Source organism: Cinclus cinclus, chromosome 28 (assembly GCF_963662255.1).
Source record: "Cinclus cinclus chromosome 28, bCinCin1.1, whole genome shotgun sequence".
NCBI classification, from domain to species: Eukaryota; Metazoa; Chordata; class Aves; order Passeriformes; family Cinclidae; genus Cinclus; species Cinclus cinclus.
In genome coordinates, this window is record NC_085073.1 from 1,988,582 (window position 1) to 2,012,728 (window position 24,147).

General features: G+C 52.7%; 1 protein-coding gene across 14 annotated transcripts in view; it reads right to left on the reverse strand.

Annotated features, from left to right (window-relative positions):
• The window catches only part of TCF3 (transcription factor 3), an 83,209-nt gene that overhangs the window by 38,764 nt on the left and 20,298 nt on the right, over positions 1 to 24,147 (reverse strand). For all 14 annotated transcript variants that reach the window (XM_062510041.1, XM_062510051.1, XM_062510049.1 and 11 more), the window contains one exon: positions 971 to 1,044. In XM_062510041.1, the coding sequence (XP_062366025.1) occupies positions 971 to 1,044 (74 nt within the window). The remainder of the gene's footprint in view (positions 1 to 970; positions 1,045 to 24,147) is intronic.

Below are 24,147 nucleotides of genomic sequence, written 5' to 3' on the forward strand. Positions count from 1 at the left end.
CCAGGGCCCAGCCTCCCACAGGAAGCGGCAAAGCCAAAGGCTCCTTGTGAAAAGGGCATGGGAAGGATTTTATTCTCATGCCAAGGTAGTGCAGAGGCCATGCTATTAGGAGGGGACATGGCAAGAGGGGACATGGAACCATGCTTTGCCCTGTGCTGGCAGGTCTGGGGCAGTTTGGCATCCACCAGGCAAAAGCCAGCCCCTCCCTGAACCAAGGGAGTGAAGGGGCAAAGACAAGGCTGGATAAATGTAAATGTATATTTTTAGATATATTTATATAAATTCTAAATATACAAATGAGAGTTGATGCCACAGCCCCAGCTCTGCTGCTGAGTGGCGGGGAGAGAAAGATGCCATTGCAAAAACAAATCACACAAACCCATCCAAACAAAAGTGACACCATTTCCATGAAGTTTGTGGCATTTCAGTCTTCCCATACTCAGGCCCCAGTCATGTGCTGCAGCCTCAACTCCTTCCCTGCAAAACCCTTCCCAAGTTCTCCAACCCCACCAAGGGTGCCAGGGCCTGACAATGTGGTGGATTGCAGGGATTTCCTCCTCAGGTTCCCAAAGGCTTGTGGGGCAGGTGCTCAGGAAGCTTTGCCATCAGACGAGATCCCTCAACCCACTCAGATCCCTTGACCCACCCATCTGTGTCTCCTTTGGGGACCCGTCCTGCCCTCTGGGCTCCCTCTCCCTACACCAACACCGGATGCAGGGAGGGAGATGTCTGAGCAGCCACAGGAGCCCATCTTAGTGCAGGTCTGGGAGAGGTTTTTGGAGGAGAAGCCTCAAGGAGACATCAAGGTAGCAAAGCCTGGGGAGATGGGGGAAACCCTAGAGAGTTCACAGAACTCATGTCCAAAATGGGGCAAGAAAAGCCATTCCAGGGTTAGACCCAAGGCTCTGAAAGGCCTGGTGAAGACCCCGTTTGTTTTGGTTGGAGTTTGGTGTTTGTGCTTTGTCCTTACCCTTCCTTGGTCAAACGTGGAGCTGTTTTGATCTGCCGTTCCCCAGGAACCTGATCCTGGTCTTTCATCCAAGCCTACCGAAAAACAGGAAGAACAAAGGTTACTCTTTGCTTTATCAGCAAAGCCTCAAAGGTGTTCTCATAAAATTAACTCTTCCTTCTACAAACAAAACAATATTTTCATTAATAAACCACTTCCACTTGGCGTGACTGAGCCTCCCCTCTGCCTCCTCACCTTCCCACTCCCGCTGGGAGTTACTCCACAAACTTCAAAGCAAATCCCACCACATCTTGGAATTGATTCAAAATATGGGACAGTGGGAAGAGGAGAAACAAGTATTTTAACTCCTTTATTCCAGAGAGCACCCACGAACCTCCTTCCTCTGGAGAGTGATGGTGAGAGGGACTGAACTCTAAATCAAAACCACATTGTATACATTTGGATGCTCCAGCAGGACTTGAATTTTGCCCATGGTGCTGCAAGATCATGGGCCAAACTCTTCAACCTGAGCAGAATGAAAGAGTTTCCAGAGGCAAAATCCTCACATGGGAATTGCTGGGGGTCCAGCATTACAGAGTCACCTATCCAGGGGTGTCCTTTCCCAAGGTTCCCCTGAGGAAGTGGGGCCATCAGAGCATACCCCCAGCCTTCTCAGCTTTAGCCCTCCCAAGAATATCCTCAGCAAAAAGGGATCCAACCCAAACCAGCAGAGGAGCAGGCAGAAGGTTTTGCAATGTTTCTGCACAGGCTGTGGTGAGAAATCAGCTCCTTTCATCCCCTGCCAAGTCCATGCAGGCAGCACCTCCTGGGCTGCACGAGGCACCAGGGGAGTTAGAGAATCATGGAAAGGTTTGGACTGGAAGTAGCCTTACTCAGCTCATTCCACCCCCTGCCATGGTCAGGGACACTGTCCACTGCCCCAGGCTGATCCAAACCCCAATGTCCACCCTGGCCTGGGACACTGCCAGGGATCCAGGGGCAGCCACAGCTGCTCTGGGCACCCTGTGCCAGGGCCTGCCCACCCTCCCAGGGAACAATTCCTTCCCAATATCCCATCCAGCCCTGCCCTCTGGCAGTGGAAGCCATTCCCTGTGTCCTGTCCCTCCATCCCTTGTCCCCAGTCCCTGGAGCCCCTTCACTGAGCTGGGAATGTCCATCATGACACAAAAACTTTGGTATGTTGCATCAGCACAGCTCCCACAGTTCCAGCTGATACCACAACCACAAGGAAGGAACCTTCCCTGGAAAACAGCCTCGACCTGACTCAGGTGCAGGATCTCCAACTGTGCTGCTCCATCTCCTGCTCCAGTGGGTGACCAGGGGCTGGTGAACAGCACCTGGTGTTCCAAGGGGGCAAATCCAGGGTTATGAGAGAGGCTGGGCAGGGTGGGGGGGATCCATCATCTTTGGAGGTGCTACATGAACTTTGTGAACTCTGCTGGGCTGCACAGGGAGAAATCTCAGATCTGCAGAAAGCTGAGAGTGATGGTAGCACCAGCCATGGACACTTCCCAACCCATGGACAGCCCCTGCCCCCAACAGGGATCACAGCCACACCAGCCATGGACGACACCAGACTCTCCCAGCAACATTGCCCTGTGGCACCACCAGGGCCCTGTGGCTCTCTGGGGACTCATCCTGTGCTGGTTCTTCCATCGGGGACAGCACCTCCAGGTGCACCAGGACGCCCTTTTGGGAGCAGAGAGCTGAGTGGCAGCAAGGACATGGGGGCAGGGCTCACTCCCATTTCACTTGGCAAAGCTGATTATTATGGCAAACATGCCTCCGATTTGTCTCCTCTGCTCCCCTCACTGTTCATTTAACCAGAAACTTCTTTCAAATTACATCCTTCTATTTCTGTGCCTTTGTGTTAATCATTTCCCCAGAGAATTGGTGTTTAATTGCTGTCTAATTTGCATAATTATGCATATTAATCTCCACACCTAATGAATATTCATAATTCTCATTTAGATTTTGTTTTCTAATCAAAAATTTCCAATGTGATTACTGTGCAGAGCAGGGATAAGCCTCTAATAATACCTTGGATACTAGGGAGAATTACTGCCAATTCTCCCACCTCCTACTTCCTAGAATAAACTTTTGCTTTGCTAATGTGTTTTTCCAAAGCAATTCATCTGCAATCCTTGCAAACCCTGGCGAGGCAGGAGGCAGAAACGCTCCTTTGAGTAATTTTGCTGTCATGGGTGTTTTAAAGCTCCCCAGGGGTCGGGGAGAAGACATGAGCAGGATCAGCAGCCTTGGACATCCTTGGAAAAGTGGTTCCTTCAGGCTGGAAGGACAAGGACTGCAGCACCACAGTCCCCATGAGAAACCCAAGGAACCTCAGAGGCAGAGGGGGCATGGGAATCCAGACACTCACACCCACCCCTGCCCCACAGGATGGGCTTTGGGGGTCCTGGGTCACCCTGGATCACCCTGATCTCCCATAGAGCCCTCTGTCCTGCCACCACCCCACCCACAGCAGAGCAGCATTCCCAGGCCAGAATATGCCTAGAGAGGATGCTCAGTGAGCTCTGGAGGGAGATAGGGTGCCTGCAAGTCCAGGGAAATTTTCCTCAGATTGTTGAGTCTTCCTCCCTTGAGTGTCCTTTCAGATTTTAAAGAACCTTTAGATATTCTCTTGAGTTATGCCAAAACAGTCTGGATGCAATCCTGTGCCCTGTGATGCCCTGGTGTGAGCAGGGAGGTAGGACCAGATGAACCACCATGGTCCTTCCAACCTCACCCATTCTGGCATTCTGTGCCAAAATACCTGAAAAATAAAAGTAAATCCTTGCCTAGTCTCCCCAAGGAAGGAAGGAGAGGAGACAGCGGGTGGCACAGGAGGCAAAGGCAGAGGGTGAGGGTCACACATCCCCTAGACAAGGACAAATCCCTGGCACAGGCTGCTGACCCTGTGGTGCCACCACCATGGCAGAGGCCCTGGAGAGGAGCCAAACCCCTGAGTGCTCTCAGTGTCTGCAGAGGATGAGCCACTCATCTGGAGCACGGCCTCAACCCCTCCATGGCCCCTTTGCGACCCCAAATGGGATCACAGCAAACCAACCTTTGTTTTTTCAGGAAGAAATTCTTCCCTGCGAGGCTGGGGATGCCCAGAGCAGCTGTGGCTGCCCCTGGATCCCTGGAAGTGTCCAAGGCCAGACTGGATGGGGCTTGGAGGAGCCTGGGATACTGGAAGGTGTCCCTGCCCATGGTGGGGGGTGGTACTGGATGGGCTTTAAGGTCCCTCCCAACCCAAATCAGTCTGGGATTCTGGGATTTTATAGCCCCCTGGGGAAACCCAAAAGGTCTCTTGTGCCCTCCAGGTAGTTCCTGTGGTTGCCAAGGTGAAGTGAGGTTCCACTCTCCCACCAATGCAGCAAAAAGCATCCCAAGATTCTGGAAGCACCTCTGAAGGGGCCCATGCCAGCTCTGTCTGATTTCTCCTGGAAAATAGTCTTGCAACTTCCCCAGGTTGCAGCCAATGGCTTGAAAGGTGCCAGCAAACATATCCCTATTTTCAACACCTGCAGCTGTTTTAGGAATTCAGGGATTTATGGGATGAAGCCAGGAAAAAGCAGACTGCCCTCTTTCAACGTCTGGCATCTGTCCTACATTCCCTGCCAGCCCACTCTTCCCTCCCTTCATATTCCTAAGGATCTACAATTTGGCAGCAAATGCCCTCAGCCAGCTCTGCAAAATCCCACAGTTTGGCCATAGGCAGGTGTGTCTGGAAAAGCTCCCATCAGCAGGATTTGCTCCACTCACAGCACAAAGCCTCTGGACATGGTGTCACCCAACCACGGTCACACATCCTGGCTCTGTGAGCAGGAGCAGCCAGGCTGAACACAAGTGGGGAGACAGGAAGGGGAAGAGAGGAAAGCTGGGGTGGGAAGGACACAGCTCAGCAGCCCCAGGGCTCATCCAAGGGCACCCCAGCAGCTGTAGAGGTGATCCAGGTGCCCAGGGAAGGGTCAGAGGCACCTTGGGGCACCTGGGAATGTGTTTCCTGACTCTGTGCATTGCCCAGGAGATGCCTCAGGTGAGATGGAGATGCCATGAGAATCTTCTGGACCCCAACTGCCCCATACTTTGGGACAGAGCTGCTGCCTTAAAACACCCACAGTGCTGGCTAAAAAACTGATAAATCCAAGTCACCAAAGAGAGATCATGTCCAAAGGGCCACGGAGATGCTCCAAGGGCTGGAGCCCCTCTGCTCTGGGGACAGGCTGGGAGAGCTGGGGGTGCTCACCTGGAGAAGAGAAGGCTCCAGGGAGACCTGAGAGCCCCTTGCAGGGCCTGAAGGGGCTCCAGGAGAGCTGGAGAGGGACTGGGGACAAGGGATGGAGGGACAGGACACAGGGAATGGCTTCCACTGCCAGAGGGCAGGGCTGGATGGGATATTGGGAAGGAATTGTTCCCTGGGAAGGTGGGCAGGTCCTGGCACAGGGTGCCCAGAGCAGCTGTGGCTGCCCCTGGATCCCTGGAAGTGTCCCAGGTCAGGCTGGGCACTGGGGCTTGGATCAGCCTGGGACAGTGGAAGGTGTCCCTGACCGTGGCTGGGGTAGGGACTGGATGGGCTTTAAGGTCTCTCCCAACACAAATCATTCTGGGGTTTTGTGATTCTGTGACTGAAAACTCCCATGGCACTGAGCTAAATTCTGCCTGCGCAAGGAAGCTCCATCCTGGCAGGGCTTGGCTTTACCAGCCTTCCAGTGCTCTCCCACTGTGAGGTGTGCAAGTTTTGGAGATGCCCATGTGCCCATGCTGCTGGCAGGAGCCAACTTGATTTTAAAATAACCCCATTTCCCAACTACCCAAGTTAAGGAACACTTTCCAATTGAGAAATGACAAAAATAGGAGCTACCTCCTCTTGCCATTAATACAGTTATTAAACTGAGTACAGATTAATCGTGCATTTTAATAACCCTGAGCATGAATATTCATAACACATTTCTTGCTCATGTTCTAATTAAAACGTACTAATAGAATAAGATGTAGCTGTCAGACATTCATTTTTTTTCCTCACAGTTTTCCTGCCGCAGCCAAGAAGAGCTGATAGACAGGAGCCGTCCTAAGCTTCAGCAGGGATAAAAATAATTTAACCACATTTAGGCTCAGAAAAACCATCCTAAGTGCAACAATGAACCCTAGTAAAGCCTATGAACAAGTGTCCAGTGACACAGAGCAATGAGAGCTTTTCTCATCCAGAAGGAACAGAACCACTTTGGACCCACAACTCCCACAAGAAAACACAGGAGAGTGATAGGAAAGGGGAACTGTTTTACCTAAAGGAGGATAGATTTACTTTAGGTATTGGGAGGAAATTCTCCCCTGGGAGGGTTGGCAGGCCCTGGCACAGGGTGCCGAGAGCAACTGTGGCTGCCCCTGGATCCCTGGAAGTGTCCAAGGCCAGGTTGGACACTGGGCCTTGGATCAGCCTGGGACAGTGGAAGGTGTCCCTACCATGGTAGGGGTGGGACTGGATGAGCTTTAATGTCCCTCCACCCCAAACTATTCCAGGATTCTATGTAAAGGCATTAAAAGGGAGCAGGGTTTTGTGATCCATCCCACATCTCTCCTGCTCAGCTCCCAGCCTGTGCCTTCCAGCTGCCATCCTCAGGAGCTAAAAATGCTGCAACAAGAGAGGCTGCCCTGGTTTCAACCACAGCCCCCAAACAAACCTGGGCACAGGGGCTGGTCCTTGAGCCCTGAGCTCTGAAGGCCCCAGTCTGAGCACAGCACTTGGATATGGTGTGGGAGGGAATGTGGCTCTGCAGTCAGCTCTGACCACCTGGACAGAGCCAAGGATCCCACAACCTATGGCCTTTGTGTGAATGGGACAGGGCCAGGAGTTGGACTTGATGGTCCCTGTGTGTTCCTTCCAACTCGGAATATTCCAGGATTCTGTGAAAGGTCTTTTAAAACAAGCTCAGTCCCTAACAATCGCTTTGCTCATAGCAAAGCTCCAGGGCTGTGCAGCCATCTTTCCAGATCCAGAGGACATGAAGCAATGGAGAACAGGTTGCTTGCTCCTGAACCTTCTCAGATGCCATAGGTAAAGCAAATACAGAGTTTTAGCTCTTAAATCCTGTATCAAGGGATACTCTAAGGAGAATATGCACTGCTGGAAAGCTGCAACACTGCAAGCTCAAATCATGGAATGGTTTGGGTTGGGAGGGACCTTAAAGCCCATTGAGTGCCAGCCCCTTGCCATGGGCAGGAACACCTTCCAATGTCCCAAGGTGCTCCAAGCCTGGCCTGATACTTCCAGAGATCCAGGGGCAGCCACAGCTGCTCTGGGCAACCTGTGCCATGGCTTGGCCACCCTCACAGGAGGAATTTCTGGGATTTCTTCCTGTGACTCGAAATGTCACAAACACACCTTGTTTTCACTTGTCAGGATGAGGAGGCAGCGAGGGACCCACACAGCAGCCCCAGAGGTGACAATGGGGGACACTGCTGGGGTTCCTGTGCTCAGCTGTGACTGAGCCAGGCTGAGCTTCTCCCTCTCCCTGGCCTCCACAATCTGCACTCCCTAATCTGATTCCAGCAAAATGACTGGGCCAGTTTTTTTTTGTTTTGTTTTGTTTTTTAATTCTATTAAAAATATTTAGGCCAAATCCCTCCTGTGGCTAGAGAGTTTTGGAAGCAGCTGTAGCTGCCATGAAGGTGCCTCTTCCATCCTCAAGAGAGAGACTACACAGTGCCCATGGTGGGGATTTGAGGGCCAGGAGGGAAATTCCAGCTCTGCAGTCACAGCAGTGCCCAAGGGTTGGAGCAGGACAAGGATGTGGTGGCAGCTGAGAGTAAAAACCCCACAGCCAGCAGCTTTTCAAGCTCATGGAACATTTAGATCCATGGAATGGTTTGGCTGGAAAGAAGCCTTAAAGATCATCTAGTTCCAAACCCTCTGCCATGGTGCCCTGCTCCCCACCTGCCTCCCTCGGGGGTGGGACAGCACAAGCCACAACAGGCAGGGCCACTGGTGTCACCGTAATTTGATTTGAAGCAGAGGTGACAGAAGGCTGCTTGATAAACACTTCCAAATTAAGCGGCTTTGTGTGCTAATCGCTCTGGCAATCAGCCCCACAGCAAAATCTCTGCTAAAAGGGATTGGAAATCAATAAAATTAGTCGACTAGTAATTAGCTTTAGTCCCAGGAAAACCAGCAAAGTTGTTTTTCCTGATGAGAACTGGCTCCACTCAGTGAGGAACAACACACCCAGGCACCCCCCAGGAAAGGCTCTGAGGGGCTGGCACAGCCCCTGTGAGGAAAAAGGGGGTGCTGGAAGCAGCTCCCAGAATTCCTGTTTATTTACCAGCCCCATCCACCCCCAAGTAGGAAAAAACAGCTGTGAGTGGAAGGCAGCCGGGAGCTGTTTACAGGACGTCGATTGTGAAGGGGACCATACAATTTGCTCACTTCCTTTTCCCGGTGCACGACCAAACAATTAAAATAAAAATAAAGGGGGGGGGGGGGGAAATAAAAAATTCACCCTGAACACCTGGAGGGCAGCACAAGGTCCCTGGCAATACCATCCTGGAGGGCTATGCTCATGGGGCAGGTCAGGGGATGTTTTATTCCTTTCACTGCCTTGAAATCTGAGGTGGGACCAAAACTGTCAGTGAGGGTCAGCTGTTCTGCTGCACTGGAAGTGTCCAAGGCCAGCTGCATGGAGCTTGCAGCAACCTGGAATAGTGGAAGGTGTCCCTGCCTGTGGAAGGGGGCTGGAATGTGATGCCACTTCCTGACCTGTCCAGGGGCATCAAATAGGCCAGGTGGCATTTCCCTCTGGGACAGGAGCCCAGCAGGGCTGGAGCTGTGTCAGGGCTTGGGCTGGAGCTCAGGGAAAGGTTCTTCTTTCCCCCGAGGGTGCTGGGCACTGCCCAGGCTCCCCAGGGAATGGTCCCGGCCCCAAGGCTGCCAGAGCTCCAGGAGCGTTTGGACACCGCTCTCAGGGATGATCTCTGTGGGTCCTTTCCAGCTCAGGATATTCCAGGACTCCATCAACAGATGCTCTGGAACAGGAGTCCAGTGTCACCATTCCCCAGACTAGACACCTCAAGGGGGGACACACAACAGCACCCACATTAAACTCACAGATCCCTGCACCATTTCTGAGGCAGATTCTGCCCCTTTATCTTTGGATGATGAATGAACCCAGAACCCAAAGCCACAACAGGCCCATCCACCCCACACACCCCCCCGAATCAAAGAAGCACCTGCTGCTGCTGCCCCATCCCCAAATGTGCACTCAGGGATAATTTTTGACTTCAAAAAGCTGATGCGACCACTTTGGTGATTGTTAATTTCTCTGCTCAGCATCTACTCGGCATCTCCTGCACTGTATTCCAGTTCAGCAGTTTCTGCACACACACAGATGGGGTTTAGGAAATGTTTGAGGTTGGGGAAAAATAGGAGAGAACCAGGGAAGAAGTGCTGAAGAATGATCCATTCCCCATTGGCTTTCCATGAGGGATAACTATGGGGAGAAACTGAACCTACACCAAAACCAAACAAAGACAGAAAGAGGGGGAAAAGAGTCAAAGAAAAATTTTAGCACCTCCTGCTCTTTTGGGAGATGCTCTGGTATCACTGAAACTGCTCTCAAAGGACAAGGCAGGCTCCAAGGAAGCCCCCGGGCTAGTTTTCAGGGTGCTGGAGTGGCATCCCAGAGACAGACCTGGACTATCCTGAGCTGGAAGGGATCCACAAGGATCACCCAGTCCAACTCCTGTCCCTGCTCAGGACACCCTAACAGTCCCACCATGTGCACAAACAGTAACAATTATATGCAATAATAAATTTACAAACCAGTGCCCAGCACCGGGGTGAGGAAGCTTTGGAAAAAAACAACAAAACCCAACCAGCAAATTCAGCCATCCCTCACTTTAGACACAAGTCATATTTGTAGATGTAAAGGAAGGTCCCCACAGCATTTTAGGGAGTGATTTTATGGTAATCAAAATAAAAGCTTGCCTTTATTTTAAGTCATCATTAAGGAAGTAAATGACTTGGGCCAGCCCAAGTCTCATCAAGGCCTTGCAGAGGGTGCACACAGCAGCACTGGGGAAGAGCCACCATCGCCTGTGCCTAGAACATGGCCGAGAATCTGACCCAGGGTGCCAAGGCTCACACCAGCAGTGAATTGTTGGGCTGTGTTCCTCCTGAAGGTTGGTCAGACTGTACAGGATTTATTAAAATAAAAAAAAAGGGGATGGATGGATAGATGGATGGATGGATGGATGGATGGATGGATGGATGGATGGGAACAGCCCTGGGAAGAAGGACTTGGGGTGTTGGTGGGGGAGAGGCTCAGCCTGCCCCAGCCATGGGCACTGACCCCAGAACCCCCCCTGTGCTGGGCTGAGCCCCCAGCGTGGGCAGCAGGGGAGGGGGGGGATTCTGCTCCTCTGCCCTGCTCAGGTGAGACCCCACCTGCAGAGCTGCCCCCAGCCCTGGGGAACAGCATCAGGAGGGCGTGGAGCTGCTGGAGCCAGTCCAGAGGAGGCCACGGAGATGCTCCAAGGGCTGGAGCCCCTCTGCTCTGGGGACAGGCTGGGAGAGCTGGGGGTGCTCACCTGCAGAAGAGAAGGCTCCAGGGAGACCTGGAGCCCTTTCCTTCCCTGTGAGGGTGGTAAGGCCCTGGCACAATGTGCCCTGGGAGAAGCTGTGGCTGCCCCTGGATCCCTGGCAGTGTCCAAGGCAAGGCTGGACATTGGGGCTTGGAGCAGCCTGGGATAGTGGAAGGTGTCCCTGCCCATGGCAGGGGGTGGAAGGGGATGGGCTTTGAGGTCCATTTCAGCCCAAGTTATTCTGGGATTCTGAGATTAAAATCCAGTGAGAGAAGTGAAGGCAGAGAGGCTTTTGGGCCTCCCAAATGTAGGGAAGATCCTGCTCCCTCCAGCAGGAATGCCCCGAGAGCTGCAGCCAGTCCCTCTCCCAGCCCCTGGGAGAGCCAGCAAGATGCCACACGGAGAAAGAAAACAAACGTGTGACGACAACCAGAGTGAAGAAAATAAACTTTAAAGCTCAAAACACTTCCCCCAGCTGTAAAAACAAAGGCCAGCAGTGACCAAACACGAGCACAAAGGAGAGGCAGGAGAAGAGGATGGAGGATAACACAGTCAGGGCTTCCTAAAGGTCATCAGCCTGCGGAATGAACCCACCGTGTCCCTTGTCGCCAACCTCTCTAGGACAAAACTCCCCATGTCCCTCATCACCAGCCTTCATCCAAGCCTGACAGCCCTGCAAGCAGGAGAATGTCAAGGAGGGTCCAAGGGACAAAAGTGCAGGGAAACGGACCAATAATAACACTGGACTGAGTCAGACCCACAACAGGTGTCAGAGGAGTTGCTGTTCCTTGCTGTCCCTCAGATCAGTTGTGTTTTGGAGGGGCAGCTCTGATCCCTCCACACAGATGGAAACAGACCCAGTGTGAGGTGACAGTGGGGACGCCACAGCCAGGATGGCCAGCCCTGCAGGGTCACTGCACTGTGGCAGGATGGGTGACAGGGACCATGGTGGCTGGGAGAGCGCAAAGGGGATGTCCCAAAGCTCTGGAAGCAACCCGGGATAAACCCAACCCTGCAGAACACGGAGGTGGCCCAGACCAGACCCTGTGGTACCCCCTTTGCAGTAGGGTGTCACACAGCATAATGTCTGTCTTTATAGAATCATGGAGAGGTTTGGGTTAGAAGGGACATTAAAGCCTATCCAGTGCCACCCCTCCCATGGGCAGGGACAATTTCCATTATCCCAGGCTGCTCCAAACCTTGTCCAACCTGGCCTTGGGCACTTCCAGGGATCCAGGGGCAGCCACAGCTGCTCTGGGCACCCTGTGCCAGGGCCTCACCACCCTCCCAGGGAACAATTCCTGCCCAATATCCCATCCAGCCCTGCCCTCTGGCAGTGGGAAGCCATTCCCTGTGTCCTGTCCCTCCATCCCTTGTCCCCAGTCCCTCTCCAGCTCTCCTGGAGCCCCTTCAGGCCCTGCAAGGGGCTCTCAGGTCTCCCTGGAGCCTTCTCTTCTCCAGGTGAGCACCCCCAGCTCTCCCAGCCTGTCCCCAGAGCAGAGGGGCTCCAGCCCTTGGAGCATCTCCGCGGCCTCCTCTGGACTGGCTCCAGCAGCTCCATGCCCTCCTGATGCTGTTCCCCAGGGCAGGGGGCAGCTCTGCAGGTGGGGTCTCACCTGAGCAGGGCAGAGGAGCAGAATCCCCCTCTCCCCTTCTGCCCATGCTGGGGGCTCAGCCCAGGACACAGTGCTGGCAGGGGCAGGTTGAGCCTCTCCCCCACCAACACCCCAAATCCTTCTCCCCAGGGCTGGTCCTGACCCTTTCTCCCATAAACCCAGACAGTCCTGTGAAGATCCTTCCCTGTTTCTGCCTCACATGCAGTCAACAAGATCAACACATCTGCTACCACAGAACAATTGAAATTCAGTAGATAGGGGGTTATTCTCAAAACCAGGCATTATATTCCATTAAACAGTTTCAGGGAGAAGACTGAGTGTAAATCCACATCCTATTTTTTCCAGGTCATTTATTGTACCACAGAGCTGCACACTCATGACAGGCACAGACACTCCACACTAACACATGGATTGCTGTCGAAAGGGAGAAAACTCATTTTGCTGAGCGAGGAAGGGAACTCAGCAGCCTGAAGGCAGTGAGGACTGAAACACACTGGGTCCCCTGGGACACTCTCAGTGACCTCTCATGTTCCTCGGGCCATGGGGTGTTCCACACACCCCCACAGATGCTCCGAGGAGCTGCAACAACCCCACTTACTCTACTTAGCAGCACCCACCTCTATTTCCGCTCTGATTTGCATCTTTCCAAGTATTGTTTAATTTGCAATGTAAAATCAAATTACAGCCACAGAGATGCAACCGGAACACTGGAGAACAGAAATCTTCTCCCACTTGGTTTCCATTACTCACCAAGAAGACGAATGGGGACAGAAGCTTGTTTACTTACAAGTGACCAAAAAAAAACCCCAGAAGTTTGCCAGAGAGGCATTTGAGATCAAACAGGCAGGCAGTGCCAGCTGCGTGTACGTGAGCCCTCCCAGCCCTGCACTGCTGAAGCCCTACAGGTAGGGAGGCCAGGGGCTGTTAAAAATTAGACAAATTAAGGATGGCTTCCAAATAATGTGGAAATTACGCAGGGAAGTGGCCAAACAAATGTACGCCCCACCAGGGTGGCCTTGGCAGTTTGTTTGTGAGCCTTCTCTCAGCAGGGAGAGGGATGGTGGGGAATGACTTGTGCACTAATGCACGTGTTCCTGTGAGCTTCCTTGGGAAAAACAGACCCCAAAGGGGTGAGAAGCCAGCTAGGGATGGTCATTCCAAGCCCAGGGGCTGTGATCCTGTGGGATGCTGGGGCCCTGTGGATGCCCCAAGGGCGCAGGATGCAGCCACAGGACCCGAGAGCCAGCACTGGCCCAGACGATGATTCAGCCCACAGGAAGGATCATCTCAGAAGAATTGTTGGACACAATGAGGAAAATTTTCCCAAACAAAGTGTTCTCAGCACCACCTGCCTCTCTCCCTCAGCCCCGGCTCCTGCTCGCGAGTAACCTCCAGGCTCTGGTCACCACAACAAAAGTTGGTGTTTTTGTTTTCCCCTTTCCCAAGCTGAGCATTCCTGGGGCACAGCGGGTTTAGGATTCCATCCTGGCCCCCGAGAGCAACACAGAAGCTGCCAGCAAAGCCCCCGGCCATGTCCAGTTCCAGCCAGCAGCCTCAGAGCTGCAAACTTCAGGAGCTGGATATACCCAAAATAGACAAGCCAAGCTTCCTAAGGAATCCCTAAAGCAAATCCGTGGGTCAGAGCACACCAGATGCAGAGTTTTGGGGATAACTGCATATACAGCCAAAGAGTTCTTCCTCCCAGACAACAGCTCTTATAGAATTTGGTCCATGTGACACCACACAGTGAGGTATTTACCTGAAGAACAATTTAAAGACAGATGTGACCTATTTAGAGTTCTGCCAAATATTTCTGTAATTGAATAGACCATCAATTATTTAAATTGCATTAAAAAGGGCTGAATTCAATCCACTTGCTCCTACAAAGCACCATTTCCATGAACTACAACTCTTTTCCCCCCCTCTTTAAACATAAACACTTCAAGATGTTCATTTGTCCCTTGCCCTGAAAAGGATCCACAACTTTGTATAACCATACCCCATGCTCTAAATTCCCCTGGTAGCCCAAAAGCCAAAAGCACAAGTCACAGGAAGAGTTTACCTGAAGACAAATCCCAACCCATCAGCTTTAAGGCCACCAAAGCTTATGGTGTGCATGGGGCAGGGCCACCAGCCCTCATGACCTTAGAAGGAGTCACTGATGCATGGCACTGTGGGTTTAGGTTGTTAATCAGCCCTCCCGATTTTGTTCATCACACACTGCTCAGAAGACACCAAGAAGTTGCTCCAGCCCCTCTTGCCCTTGTCCCCTTGTCCCTAAATCCAGTTCCCAACACACATCTCCAAGCAGTGCCTAAATACTGGTGGAGGGATTATGGCACTGAGCTGGTGGGGAGGAAGGTTTTATAAATCTGAATGTGTCACCTGGTTTGGGACATAGAGAAGTGCCTGGGGCAGCTCCAGGAAGAGGACAGGACAGAGCCAAGGGCAGTCTGGATCCAGTCTGTGTGTGATGGATCGTGGTGGCACCAGCTCTGGCTAGGACATGCCACCCTCAGCAGGTGCTGCTGGGCTCCTCCTGCTCCACCAGGGGCAGGGAGTGCACAGCTGAAAGAGCAAAGGGAGCCCGTCCTCACCATCCCTTCAGGCTGCGTACCCCCACTTCACCCACACTGTCCCTGGACAAATGGTGGCACGGGTGAGGTGCCAGCAGATGGCACTCAATGAGTAGCACGGATCCTCCTCTTTCCCAAGACTAACCAGCACCTTTCTCCTGCCTGCACATTTTAAACCATTTCCTGGGTGCAACTCTGGCATCACTCAACAGCAGCTGGCAGGAGCTAGTGCTCCTTGGTCTCATCCTTTGTGCTGGGCAACAAAAAATGCCCTGAAAAAGCCCCACTGCCCAACCCCTTGGAAGCCCCAGAGAACTCGGGAAAGCAGATTTCTTTTCTTTTTTTTTTTTTTTTTTTGCCATCTCTCATGCTGCCCTGGGCACAAAGTGACCATTGTTTGGGTTGTGGATGGGTGACCCCGGGAAGGTGGGAGGCAGTTTCCCCTCCCTGCTCCATGGCCAGCGTGACAAACCCACAGCAGCATCAGCCTGGCCTCACAGCCCACACCAGCCCTTCCAGTGCTCTCTGCAGCTCAGAACAAGCTGGAGACAAAAAGAGACCCATTAGATTATCTTGTCTGTGTCTCCTCTACATGCGGCTTCGATTTCTGGTACTTTTGTCAAACCAAGCACTAACACTCCTTATCAGGAATCCTAATACAACTGTCTAGGAAAATTGACCATTAACAAGCTCCTCTGATATTTTACTCAAAGATTGCTTTGTTTTAACTACGAGAAGCTCAAATAAATGTTTTCCTATGTGAACAAAAAGAACTGCAGCAGTTAAAAACCTGGAGCTGCAGTTTGCTGGGATGGTGAGAGCTGAGCTCACCACTGTGGATGAAAAGCTGCTGTCTCAAAGGAAAGTGGCTGCATTTTCAAATTCAAGTTTGAAAAAAAATTAAATTATATGTATAGAGATGAGAGTGGGAAAAAAACCAAAAAAAAACAACCCAACCAAACCAAAAAACAACAACAAAACAAAAAATACAAAAAACCCCACAAACAAACAAACAAAACCCAAAAAACAACAAACAAACAAACAAACAAACAAACAAACAAACAAACAACACCAAAACCACAAAACAACCAAAAAGCTCAATTTCCAGCCTAGTGCTGCAAGGAAAACAAAGACCAAAGTTATCCCCAAATTCCTGGATTGCCTCCAACACATGAGCTCTGCTGGCAGCTCCCACCTCTGCTCTGGGGACACTCAGGGCCATGCTGGCCCCTGCCAAAGCTTCCTGCAGCAGGTTCAGGAGTGGCTCAGGGCACGGCAGCACAGGCTGCTGTGACAAGAAAGGGCCCTTCTCACCCTGCATTTCTCTTGAGTGAGTTCTGGGCTTGCTGGACTTTCCAGGGGCTGCTGAACATGTAAGGCAGCAGGAAACCCAAAGAAAATCAGTTCCCCATTTGGAGCACAATGTGCCCCAGAAGCCCCCAAGATGGGGCTGGCCAGGATGGACAGGAAGAGGAACATCTTAGCTGGCAGATGGTTTGCAAAACCACAGCCCCACACCTTTGACTCTCAGAGCCCCAGTGCTGGTGCCACCATGGCACAGGAAGCAGGGACAGGCTGGAGGGGATAAACTGCCCTGGTTGCTCCCATCAGACCCCTCATTCCCCACAGAATCAAGGGGAAATAAGCTGTTATCAATCTCTCTGGTGCCCAGGATCCACCACACTCTGGGGTTGTTCATCCAGCTCCTGCTCACGCTGCTGTGGTCAGGGAAAGGAGCACACACCAACCTCTGCTCACCCAGGCACAGAGCTTTAACTCTCACACAGAGTCCCACAATTGTTTAGGATGGAAGGGACCTTAAAGCTCATCTTGTTCCACCCCCAGCCATGGGCAGGGATACCTTCCACTATCCCAGGGTGCTCATGGGAACCTGCTCCTGGGCTTGCACGGCTCTGTCCACTTGCAATTCCCCCTGATCTTGCAGCATCCCAAAGCTGCAGCTGCTCCCTGGCATCCCAGAGAGAGCCCCATCTGCAGCCAGGATGCTGCCTACACAAGCCCATGTTTATTTAAAACTCAAGAGGTGCAGGTTTCCCAAGGTGTCCCTGTACCCCACCTCAGTTCAAAGCAGGCACCATGTGTAGCGATTCAGACTAAATGCTTCCTCTTTAAGTTACAACTCCACATGCACAAGTCACTCCAATCAAAGCCAGGGATCTGTGCCTTGTTTGATTCATATCTAAAACCACCTGAAATAAAAACCATCCCACAAGCCCATTGTAGGGCAAGGAAGCCCCAAACCCAGGCCATATCCCCACAACAGTTAACAATACAGCAATTAACTATGCCAGTGACAGACTCGAGGTGTAGTAGACCATGGGCGACCCTACACAGGACACCTGCGGCTGGCACCTGAACTTTGTGCCGTGTCCCCAGCCTACAGATCCCCCTCCTCCTGCAGCCCTACCCTGCTCACAGCTGTAACAGGTTTAGGGGACTTGGGCACACACAGTGAGGAGGCAGCAGACAAAGCTGAGCTGTTCCTGCTCCCAAAAAGGGTTGGGACTCCTCAAGCAGCTTTAAGGTTCTCAGTTCCTGCCCAACAGCACCAAAAAGGACTCAGAACGTGAGGGAAAAGACGCCTGCACAATTCTAGCACGACCCTCCACAGCCCACCTCGATCCCTCGAGAGTACAACTCCCAACCGATCCACTACAAATCCTCCCTTCACACTCCATCCTCCCACCCTTCACCAAACCATCCTGCCAGATGTGTGGCAGGGGCACGTACCCCCGGACAGCTCGTCCTGGGCTGCCATGTCCCGGAGCCGCTGGCCCTGAGGAGCCGGGTCCCTGCGCCGAGCGCTCCAGCCCAGCCCCGGCGAGGGAGGAGCAGCTCCCGGTGCCTCTGTCCTGCCCTGCCCACCGCTGCCTGCCTTTGTTTGGGGACTGCAGAGAGTTCACTGCAGGGACAGGCAGAGGCAGTGAAAGGAAAGTTAATGAAGTTTATGGGGTGGATCAGGTTTGCCAGGGAATTTATGAAGCGCTGCCTGGAGAGCAAAGAGCAAATGGACAGCATCACTTCCAGATCAGGATTGTTCCTAGGGGGCCCTGGAAAAAATCACCCAAGTGATTCAGTCATGCTCTGATCTACAGATGAGGGTGGACAGGCCCTGGCACAGGGTGCCCAGAGCGGCTGTGGCTGCCCCTGGATCCCTGCAAGTGTCCAAGGCCGGGCTGGACAGGGCTTGGATCAGCCTGGGACAGTGGAAGGTGGGACTGGATGATCCCTAAGGACTCTTCCAGCCCAAAGCACTCTTCGATTCCACGATGTTATCTTCTTGTTATCTCCTTGCCAGTAGCCCATTAAAGGCCAGGTCGGCACCAATGATGCAGCTGGAGCAGTTTTTCCCTCTCACAAAAGCCACCTCCACCCAGTTCTGCACAGCTCTGCCATGGTGATCCTGGGGACTCCTCTGGCAGCCCTGGGCACTGGTTATTGTTTGGCTTTCCTTTATCTGCAGATCTCAAAGCATTTTGTAAATGTTAAACCTCTAAGCCTCTCTAGGGAACAAAACTCTTTCTGCTATTGTACAGATGGAGAGACTTGCCCAAAAATGAGGGCAGAGCTAAGGAGGCAGCAGAGCCCAGAGCTGAGGCAGCTCACCTTTTTATTGGCACAAAGTACAGTGACACAGATTATCACTGGAAGACCTGTGTGGACAAACACAGCTCCTGGAAGAAGCACTCACTCTCCAGGTAGGAAAGCCTGGCATGCTGGAGCACCCAAAAATTTATTTACAACTGGTGCTCCAAACCACAATGTCTCACCCATCTTTCAGTTTTCTTCTTCGGGTAAAAAAACCCCAGTTCTATAGTTTCAACTTTTTAGAAAATTATTTAAAGAAAACAGAACAAAAAAACCACAATGATTTTAAAAATACAAAGCAAGCTGGGGGAGAAGGGCTCTTCTCTATTTCTGAGCTGACCCAGGAGGGCTGGGCAGGGAGCTGGGGGAGATGCTCCTGTTGGGCTCTCAGGTCCTGCTGGCCATGGGGAGCTCCCCATGTTTTCACTCAGCTTTATTTCCTATGCTCTTCAATTTAAAGGAACCTGAGGGCCAGCAGGAATTGGGAATTCAGTGCCACTCAGCATGGCTTTGCCCAGTGCTCCAGGGAAATGCTGCAGTGAGCAGATGGGATGAAATTGTACCAGCACTTCACTCAGGAGATCACTCAGTGCCTGTAGGCTCCAGCTAAGGGAGAAACCCCAAATAACTGAGTGTCTGGGATGGGAAGGAGCCAGCACAAGGGTGCCCAGGCAGCTGGAAAACCTCACAGGAAGCACAGCAGAAGCAGCCTCTGGGATGCACAAACCTGCTCCGCTAGGGCTGTAAAGGTGTCACAAGCAGCTCCCACAGGAAGCAAGTGGAGTGCTGGGCCTAAGGAACCTCCAGTGGTGACTAAAACAGGCAATCAAAGAGAGCCACAGAAGTTTGCTGTGAACTCAGGATTCCAGACATCACTTCCCTGAGATGCCTCAGTTCCCAGACCCATCTCAGAGCCTCACTTCTCCCCCAAGCCCAGGATTTCAGGTGACAGACACTCCTCCAGTTTCTGACCCACGCCTGGTGTTCTGCACCACAGGAAAACTGGAAGAGCAAAACTGGCCATGAAGAAGACATGGAGTGACAGAACAAGGGGGAATGGCTTCCCACTGCCAGAGGACAGGGTTAAATGGGATATGGGGAAGGAGTTGCTCCCTGGGAGGGTGGTGAGGCCCTGGCACAGGGTGCCCAGAGCAGCTGTGGCTGCCCCTGGATCCCTGAAAGTGTCCAAGGCCAGGTTGGACACTGGGGCTTGGAGGAGCCTGGGATAGTGGAAGGTGTCCCTGCCATGGCAGGGGGTGGAACAGGATGAGCTCTGAGGTCCCTTTCAGCCCAAACCAGTCTGGAATTCTGTGAAGAGCATGTAAAAACCCCACAGGACAGAATTCAGGACTCATTTTCCACTCCAAGCTGCTCATGTCCAAGTGGCGTTTCCAGCACGACAGAACTCCACTTGGATCAGCCTCAGGCTTCCCTGCAGAGCCAGGCAGTTCCTGGAAAGTCAGCACAGGAACAGCAACACCTCAGTACCATGAGCCCTGCAAAGGGGGAGCACCAGAACTGCCAGCCTCTTCCATGGCTTCCCTGCAGCTGGAGAAGGAGCCAGAGCCATGGGGAGGGGACATGGGGCAGCTCTTAGTGACCGATGGGGAGAAGCCAGGCAGAGGCCTCCAGGCACCTCGGCCAGAAACAGCAACTCAACATTCAACAAGTCCCAAGTTTTGAGTTCTGAACTAATGGAAACCGAGAGGATCTGAGCAGGGTCTCTGCTGCCCACAAGGCAGCCCAGGCTCCTTCCCCTTCAGCTGTTTCACCCCTGGTCGCTTTTGCAGCCGCTCCAACCTCAGAGGTGCTCGTTACATCACAGCCAGGCAGCAGGTCATGAAGGAAACACAGCTGGGATGGGCACCACTGAGGCTCCACACTTGGCTAAAACTGGACTCAACCAAAACCAAATCAGGAGTCTCAGGTGTGAAGGTCAAGCAAGAAGGTGCAAAGTGGAGCTGTTTTGGTGAGGAGAAGCTGTGGACAGCAGCCTTGGGGTGCTAGAGGCGCTCCCCAAGGAAGCTCAAGGTGCAGGTCCACCCACAATGGTTCTGATTGGCTCAGCTGCCAAACCCACCCTGACCCTTGTCTGTATCCTGCACCTTCACTCCCCACTGATTTCCATGGAAGTGCTTAATTAATTAATTAAAGTGGTGATGGCTGCTGGGCTTCATGATACCAACAGCAGGTGGGTGGGCAAAGAGAAGGGGGACAAGAACCAGGAGAGCTCCAGGGTTTGGGGCAAACACTGCCCAGATGGGACCAGTGCCATTGGGAGAGCAGCCACACGCCCGGGGACAGGAATCCACTCCTTCCATGCCCATCAGTGCCATGTCCCCAAGACTGGCTGCACCAGGATGGAGATGGCTTTTGCTCTGCACATCCCTGGGCTCAGGTGATACCTCTGGATTGTCTCAAGTGACTCTTCAGAGAGGCAGAGACAAGGCTGACCCAGAGCTCCATACAATCCCAGACCAGACTAACCTTTCTCCTGGGATGCACCTTCCATCCCAAAGCATCCATAGGGTGCAGAAGTGAGAGTCCTCCCATTAATGGTACAGCCAGTCCTGCCTCAGTCCCCAGGACCTACAAGGCCAAAGAGCCCCTCATGCCATGGGAAGGTGCCCCAGCCCTCCCAAGGCACAGCCCCCAGCCTTTCCTGGGAGAGATTTTAGAGTTAAAGCAACACCGGTAGTGGGATTGTCAGCAGCACAAATGCACAATCAGGAGGGGAAGATGTGGGGGGAAAGCATCCAACTGGCAAATATAATACTTGGAAGGAAAAGCAGATTTTTAAAAAAATAAAAAATGAGGGGGTGGCAAAAAAAAAAAAATCTCAGGAAGTCATCTAGTCATTCCTGCTCTTTGCAGAAACAATAGATTCGGGATGCTGGCTAAGTTATAAATAATCCCGCTGGCTACACAACACAAATCCAAGACAGGAGCAGGGTAACTATCAGCTCCATGGAAAGTGAGTCACTACCTTCTTACAGAATTCCCAAAAAGGGAAAACACGGCCCCACTCCTGCTTTGCTCCACTGGCCAGGACCCCATCCTGGGGGCAGGAGCAGCTCAGTGACACAACGTGTCTCTGAGACATCACGACCACCCTGAGCCACAGCGAGCTCCAGCAGCGGTGAGGCTGATCCCAAAGTACAGCAGGACACACAACCTGACCGAGGATCACAGAATCCTGAAATACTCTGAGCTGGAAGGGCCCCACAGGGATCATCAGTCCAACCCCTATCCCCACCCAGACACCCCAACAATCCCACCCTGAGCATCCCTGAGAGCGGTGTCCAAACGCTCCTGGAGCTCTGGCAGCCTTGGGGCCGGGACCATTCCCTGGGGAGCCTGGGCAGTGCCCAGCACCCTCGGGGGAAAGAAGAACCTTTCCCTGAGCTCCAGCCCAAGCCCTGACACAGCTCCAGCCCTTGCTGGGCTCCTGTCCCTGTCCCAGAGCAGAGCTCAGCCCCTGCCCCTCTGCCTCCCCTCGGGAGGAGCTGCAGCCCCCGAGGAGTCTCCCCTCAGTCTCCTCTGCTCCAGCTGAACGAGCCAAGTGCCCTCAGCTGCTCCTCAGACCCTTCCCCAGCTCCGTGTCCCTCCTTTGGACACTCTCCAGCATCTTTGGCTCCTTCTGATACTGCAGACACTGTGGGATCAGTGGCGATAAAGCTCAAATTGGGGAAAATAATGGGAAGCCACCAACTCCACAACATCCTTCTCTTTTTAGAAAGGAAGTTGCCATTGTGAGATGCTTTGGCTGAGCTGTTTTCCAGATCCCTCCTCTGAACCTGAGAGCAAGCAGAGAGATGAGCAAAGCCAACATACCTCAAGTTGCTGGTGAAACTGCTCAGGAAGGGTGGGTGTGCCAGGGCCTGTGCCCCAAGCACAGTCCTGCAGGAGGGACACGGCCCCTCTGGCCTGGCAGCTCTCAGGGCAAAGGGAAGATGGATCTTTTTGGGCACCCAGAACATCTTTGTCATTCTCTGTGTTCTTGGCCAACCAGGACATGGAGCACAAAGTGCAGCACCCAGGACCGGGGTGTCCCTGCATGGCCACAGCCCCCAGAAGCCCTCGTGTCAAGAGCAGAACATGGAATCATGGAATGGTTTGGGTGGAAAGGGGCCTCAAAGCCCACCTCATTCCACCCCCTATCACGAGCAAGGACACCTTCCACTATCACAAGCTGTTTCAAGCCCCATCCAACTGGGATGGAGAGCCCCCAATCTCTCTGAGTAACTGATAAAGGGAAAGAGCTTCTCAACTGGAGACTTGGAAGTGACATAAGTTCTCCTTTCTTTAAAAAAAAAAAAGCTTCCTGACTTGTTATTCCATTACCCAAATCTGGAAATGTAATCATATTAGTTCAGCTGCATTAACACAACAAAAAACCCCAACAAAAACTGTCTTACAGATTGAATTGATCTCCAAGGAGTGAAGAGAAAGGAGAACAAAAGTCAGAAACCCGGAGCAAGCAGCTCCCCCTGTGAGCACCATGGCCAGCCCGGCACCCAAGCCACTCTCCAACGACAGATTCACAGAGGATGTGAAATAATCAGGATGTGATTTTTTCAGAGCTTTTTTTGCCAGGTAGGTGAGGTAAAAGGTCAGTAAGAGCCATGTGAGTACACCCAGCTCAGCAACGTAATGCTGAGTTTGTCACAGAGCTTAACTCAGCTTAAACAGATCTCAGTCAAGGGGAAAAATCCAACCCCAAGCCAAGTGGGAAGTGCAGGCAGCTCTGAGGGACTGTGGGGATATGCAGTGTCAGCTCAGCAATCCTGTGGCTCCCAAAACCTTCAGCAGCCCAAGCAGCAGTGAGGCCCCTGCTTCTGTTCTGTGGTACCTGGGGAGCACTTCCTAAACCATGACTCTGTGTGGGTAGGGGCTTGGAGCAGCCACTGCTCCAACTGTAGTAAAAAACAAAAAAATGCCAATTTCCAGCCTGGGAGCTGCAGCCAGGGCCCTTTCAGGGAACACCAGGAGCAACATGAGGGGGTCCTGCACAAACCCACCAGATGGGCTGGGAAAATGCAGTGAATACCACCTGGTTTGAGCTGAAAGAGACCTCAAAGTTCATCCAGTCCCAACCCCTGCTGTAGGCAGGGACACCTTCCACTGTCCCAAGCTGCTCCAAGCCCCAGTGTCCAACCTGGCCTTGGACACTGCCAGGGATCCAGGGACAGCCACAGCTGCTCTGGGCACCCTGTGCCAGGGCCTTCAGGCCCTGCAAGGGGCTCTCAGGTCTCCCTGGAGCCTTCTCTTCTCCAGGTGAGCACCCCCAGCTCTCCCAGCCTGTCCCCAGAGCAGAGGGGCTCCAGCCCTTGGAGCATCTCCGTGGCCTCCTCTGGACTGGCTCCAGCAGCTCCACGCCCTCCTGATGCTGTTCCCCAGGGCTGGGGGCAGCTCTGCAGGTGGGGTCTCACCTGAGCAGGGAAGAGGGGCAGAATCCCCCCCTCCCCTTCTGCCCACACTGGGGGTTCAGCCCAGGACAAAGCCAGGAGTGGAGCTGCCACCAAAAACAAGCTGTTAAGAGTAAATTTAATCCCTCTCCCTTGTGGGGCTGGAGCTCCAGCACCTCACCTCATGGAATGACCACCCAGCCAGACAAATCCAGTTTGGGAAGAAAGGTGTGAACACTTTGAACCATGGGACACAAAATGAAGAAAGCCTGCTTTAAATTTTTTTTCTTCAAGAAGGAAAAAAAGCCCTAACCAAACAACCATATGTGATGGGGAGGCACATCCACCTTCCCACAGCTTTTGGGGCCATTCATCATTTGGATAAAATC